This window comes from Lathyrus oleraceus, chromosome 7, assembly GCF_024323335.1.
Source record: "Lathyrus oleraceus cultivar Zhongwan6 chromosome 7, CAAS_Psat_ZW6_1.0, whole genome shotgun sequence".
NCBI classification, from domain to species: Eukaryota; Viridiplantae; Streptophyta; class Magnoliopsida; order Fabales; family Fabaceae; genus Lathyrus; species Lathyrus oleraceus.
This window is the reverse complement of record NC_066585.1, coordinates 221,217,287-221,222,142: the sequence shown is the minus strand read 5'-3', so window position 1 is coordinate 221,222,142 and position 4,856 is coordinate 221,217,287. Positions and strand designations below refer to the sequence as shown.

Below are 4,856 nucleotides of genomic sequence, written 5' to 3'. Positions count from 1 at the left end.
GTACTTTATTAAATTGAAAATTCCAGAATGTTCCAAAATTAGACACACACAAAAAAATTATCTAAATTATATATTTGCACAATTCAAAATATAGAATTATCATTAATAAAAAGTAATTTCAGTGCATACAATTAAGTTTTTCCTTCACACCACACGTATAACCCAAAAATATAAAACAATTGACGAAAAGTTCTAACAACCAACAATGCAAGTGTTGGTGTACAAGGTGAAGAAGATGAAGATGAAGTATGGTGTATATGTTCAACATACTTCTGAAGGCAATATGATTCTAGTATGTCTGTATGTTGATAACATATTGCTAATAGGAAGTTGTGAACATGAAATAGCTAAGTTCAAGAAAGTGATGATGAATGAGTTTGAGATGCCTGATCTAGGAAATATGACATATTTTCTGACGATGGAGATTATGTACTCTGAGAAGGGTATCACTTTGCATCAACTGAAGTATGAACTTGAACTTCTAAAGATATTTGAGTTATTGAATTATAAAGTTATGGTCACACCTTCAAAAACAAATCACAAATTGGATTTTGATCCTGAGGGTGATGATGTAGATGCTACAACTTTCAAGCAGTTGGTTGGATCTCTGAGGTATATGTGTAATACTATACCTGATATTTACTATGCAGTTGCAATGATTAGTAGGTTCATGATTAAATTAAAGTGTTCCCTTACCAAGTTGCTGTCAGGATTCTGAGGCATATTAAGGGGACTTTGAAGTACGAAGTTTTGTTCCCTTCTAGAGAAAAGACTAATTCAGAGCTGATGAGTTACTCAGACTCTTATTGGTGTGCAAACATAGTTTACATAAGAAGTACTTATGGATATTTGTTTAGGTATCCGAGAGGTCCTATTTCTTGGTGTTCCAAGAAACAATCAGTTGTTGATATGTCAACCTGTGAAGCTGAATATATTGTAGGTGTTATGGCTGCAGGTCAAGTTGTTTGGTTTCTGAATTTACTGCAGGATCTTAAGATCAAGGTAAAAAGGCCTCTGAAGTGATGATTGATAACAAGTCTATAATAAATCATTACAAAAACCCAATGTTGCATGGGATAAGCAAGCATATCGTGACTAAGTGATAACGGGAAAATGTATCGTATATTTGGCTTCATATGCATTGCTTTTCACTTGATTACCACTTATTATTACGCAGTATTTTATGTTTATTTAAGGTATTTATCGAATAAGAGATATATAAGCAAGCAAAGTGGAAAATAATAAAAAGGAAAGAAAAAAGAGAAGAAAATGGAGAAAAATAGAGAGCATGGCGCCCACCACACCAAATGGACATGTGGCGCCCACCACTTGGATGTGTGGCGCCCGTCACATGACCTAAAGGGAGTGGTGGCGCCCGCCACGAAGCAAGGAAGTGGTGGCGCCCATCCCTTAAAAGGTGGATCTCGCCACAGAGAGCATACTAGGGTTGTGGCAACCGCCATCAACCCGGTCTCCCCTATTTTCTCTCCACCTTTTTAGCCACAACCTCCACAATTTTAGCCATGACTTCCACTTACCTTTTCAACCAACGAATGCTACAATTGAGGTAAGTGGAAGTATATAAATGAGGGGTCGGTTTTCTCACGGGGGTGCATTTTTTCAGTTAGATTTTGTTGTTAGATTTTCTTAGGCAGTTTCCTACTTTGTAAAAGCAATAGATTCTCCACATCAGGGATTATTGCAATTATTGTTTAAGCATCTGAATTTGATTGTAACGGTGTACCCAATTGTTAAAGCTTCTAGACATTGTTTAATTTGAAGAATCAGTATTCATTCCAAGTTCTCGATTTATATTCCAGGTTTTATTTTAATTGCCATTTTAATTATTTATCCCTTATTGTATGCTTCTTTTTGAATACCATTTCTGTTTCCGGATCCATGTCCGGCTAAACCTCTAGGTATCGGTATGTAAAGACCGTCGAAACGACGGGATTCATAAATAATTGGTGTTGGCTTTTATAAAATATTATTTTCCGGTTTTAGTTTCTTGTTTTATTCAAAACTGTTTTTTGTACGAGAATACAAAGCAAACGAAGGTTACGGTCAATAAAAACGAGAGTTTGAGATTTTAACCGGATAGCTGAAATTAGGCATTAATCCTAAACACGGCGAGAGTGCTTTAGGATTAATTAGACTTTATTCATATTCAAACAATACTTTTAAATTCATAATGAGACCGCGAGAGCTAAGCATTCTGGTTTAAAAGTATGGTCAGAGTCAATAAAAACGAGAGTGTGAGACGAAGTCCTTTTTATAAATAATTTCTACTGAAGAATATTTTGATCAATAAGATTACACCAACTATCTATCGAATCGCCAAAGTTTGATGTGTTACATACCAATATCCTTTTATTAAATATCTTTATTAATCTTCTATTTACATTACAGTTACTTCTCTTCATCCCTACAATCTTAGATCGTTCCTTAGCCTTAGATTTATATAGTAACATTAGATAACGATACGTTCGATTATTAGTCCTTGTGGGTTCGATAATTTCTAAAACCATGTGATACGACTGTGCACTTGCAGTCATGATTCCCATAGAGTTACTAAGTCGCGATCAAGTTTTTGGCACCGTTGTCGGGGACTAATTTAGTCGATATCGTCACTCCAGTGTTGCCCAGTATAGACTAAGGCAAACAATTTTATTTCCCTTTCTAATTTGTCGAGTGTATGCCAAGTACTCACTCTCAAGGCGAGAAACTAAAGCTACCGTTCGACAAACCTGAGGGTTATCTAAGATTAGAACTCCGGATATGAGACTTGATATGAGAACATTGTATCAAGCTAAACCTTCCCAATCCTAATATCCCTATTCCTGAACCAGTTACACAACCAGAGATGGCCGAAGGACCGCAGAACCGTCCTCTTAAGTACTATGAAATCCCTTCGCAGGATGAACAACATAACAACATCGCTACTCCTGCCATTGAGGCCAATAATTTTGAGCTAAAACCTTCGTTGTTGTCAGTCGTACAGCAAAACCAATTTTCAGGTAGTCCCATGGAGGACCCGAACCTACATTTGTCAGTGCTTTTGCAATACGCAGGCACGGTGAAAGCAAATGGTGTCAGTCCCGAAGCTATAAGACTATGTATTTTTCCTTTCTCATTAAGAGATAGAGATAGAGTTTGGCGCCAGTCTCTACCATCCAACTCTGTCACTACGTGGAACGAGTTGAAGAAATTTTTCTTAGCACGGTATTTCCCACCTATTAAGACGACAATGCTAAGAGCCCAAATAAACAGGTTTAAACAAAAAGATAACGAATCACTTTTTGAAGCTTGGGAGAGATACAAAGACATGATGAGGCTTTGTCCATATCACGGTCTAGAAGAGTGGTTGATCATCCACACCATTTACAATGGTCTCTTGTACAACACAATATTGACAATAGATGTTTCCGCAGGTGGCACACTGATGGATAAACCCTACAATGAGGCCTATCAACTTATCAAAAGTATGACCCAGAATCATTACCAGTGGGGAAGCGAAAGAACCTCCACAGAGAAACCTCCAACGAAAGGCGGTATGTACGAATTAAGTAGTCTTGACCATGTCAATGCTAAGGTAAACACTCTTACTCAAAAGATAGACAACTTGACCATAACACCCGTGTAGCACCTCAAATTTGCACCCCCCATTCATGCATATATTTCATTTTTTTTAGGTCATTTATCATTACATCTTGCATTGCATCATATCCATAAGCAAGGGCATCAAGAGAATTCATCTGTGCAAAGAGAGCAAGTTTTCCTTGATATGAAAGCCACATGGTTTTTCTAGAGAGCTTATATGAACCAAGGTTCATTTTGAAGCAATTTTGCCAAGTGCTAGAGGCTCAAAAGTCATCAGTACATGTCCAGGTCATCAGAGGCCCATAAAAGTCAACCGCAAGTCAACTGAGGGCTAGGAGTTGGAGAAATGGTTTGAGACACTTCATTCATGTCCAAAAGAGGTTTATTCATCATGTCAAACATCTACCTTGAAGATTTTGAAGTCAGATCAAAAGTTTCCAAAAATGGAAAGTGACCTGTAATTTCAAGTTTCCAAAAATGGCAAGTTTTTGGACCACATTCATCTCGACTTTCCAACATCAAAGAAGCTTCAAATAAAATATTGGTCAACATTAAAGTTGAAGATCTTTCTCTCCCATTTCCAAAAAGTCCAAGATCATGAGCATCTGATGAATGGTTGAGAAGTTGTGAGCAAATGATCATCAAGTGTGCATGAAACTTCAAAGTGCCATAACTTTTGATCCAAAGTTCCAAATTGAGTCCCTCTTTTTGCATTATGCTCCTTATGACTCATATTTTCCAAATACATCATTGCATTGCATGAAATTATCTCATATAATCATTTGTTCATGCATGTCCATTTTGGAGGGAAAATACCAAATTCAAATTTGGTGCATCATATGAACAAAATTCCAATTCCAACATGTGCATGAGATGCTTTTAAGTGATTTTGAGCATGCACATGGTACTGTTCACGTTCATTCACCATGCATAGGGTGCATTTTACCATTTGTGCACTACACCTTATATCTTGCTAATTTCCATTAACTTTGGCCTAATTACAATTTCAGAGTGATTAGGAGGTGGTATATAGTGCTAATCATAACAGAATTTTGAGAACAACACATTCTAGATATAAATTTGAGATTTCCCTCCATTTTTTCTCTCAATTGAAACTTCAAAATTCTTCATATAGTATAGCAATTTTCTTGCATATTCTGGTTTATTGAGCATTGTTGATGAAGAATCAAGCATTGGAATAGTGATTTTGGCCAAGATTCGGGCATACTCCAAGCAAACTCATGAAGATCGAATTT

At 36.7% G+C, this 4,856-nt stretch overlaps 1 protein-coding gene and 1 non-coding gene across 2 annotated transcripts; one reads left to right on the top strand and one right to left on the bottom strand.

Annotated features, from left to right (window-relative positions):
- The first annotated feature begins 205 nt into the window (after window positions 1-205).
- LOC127103026 (uncharacterized mitochondrial protein AtMg00810-like) lies at window positions 206-2,478 on the top strand. The gene is made up of 3 exons (XM_051040325.1): window positions 206-612; window positions 858-1,002; window positions 2,410-2,478. Exons 1-3 carry the CDS (start codon window positions 206-208, stop codon window positions 2,476-2,478), a joined length of 621 nt encoding a protein of 206 aa, XP_050896282.1.
- Window positions 2,479-3,247: 769 nt separating this feature from the next.
- LOC127109373 (small nucleolar RNA R71) lies at window positions 3,248-3,354 on the bottom strand. Its single transcript, XR_007796679.1, has one exon. It is a non-coding gene; the product is annotated as a small nucleolar RNA R71 (small nucleolar RNA).
- Between the last annotated feature and the right edge of the window lie 1,502 nt (window positions 3,355-4,856).

Coding starts and splice junctions, on each gene's coding strand:
- LOC127103026 (XM_051040325.1), top strand. CDS start 206: ATGCAAGTGTTGGTGTACAAGGTGAAGAAGATGAAGATGAAGTATGGT. Junction 613..857: donor CAGTTGGTTGGATCTCTGAG/GTATATGTGTAA, acceptor ATATTTGTTTAG/GTATCCGAGAGGTCCTATTT. Junction 1,003..2,409: donor TGCAGGATCTTAAGATCAAG/GTAAAAAGGCCT, acceptor TTTACATTACAG/TTACTTCTCTTCATCCCTAC.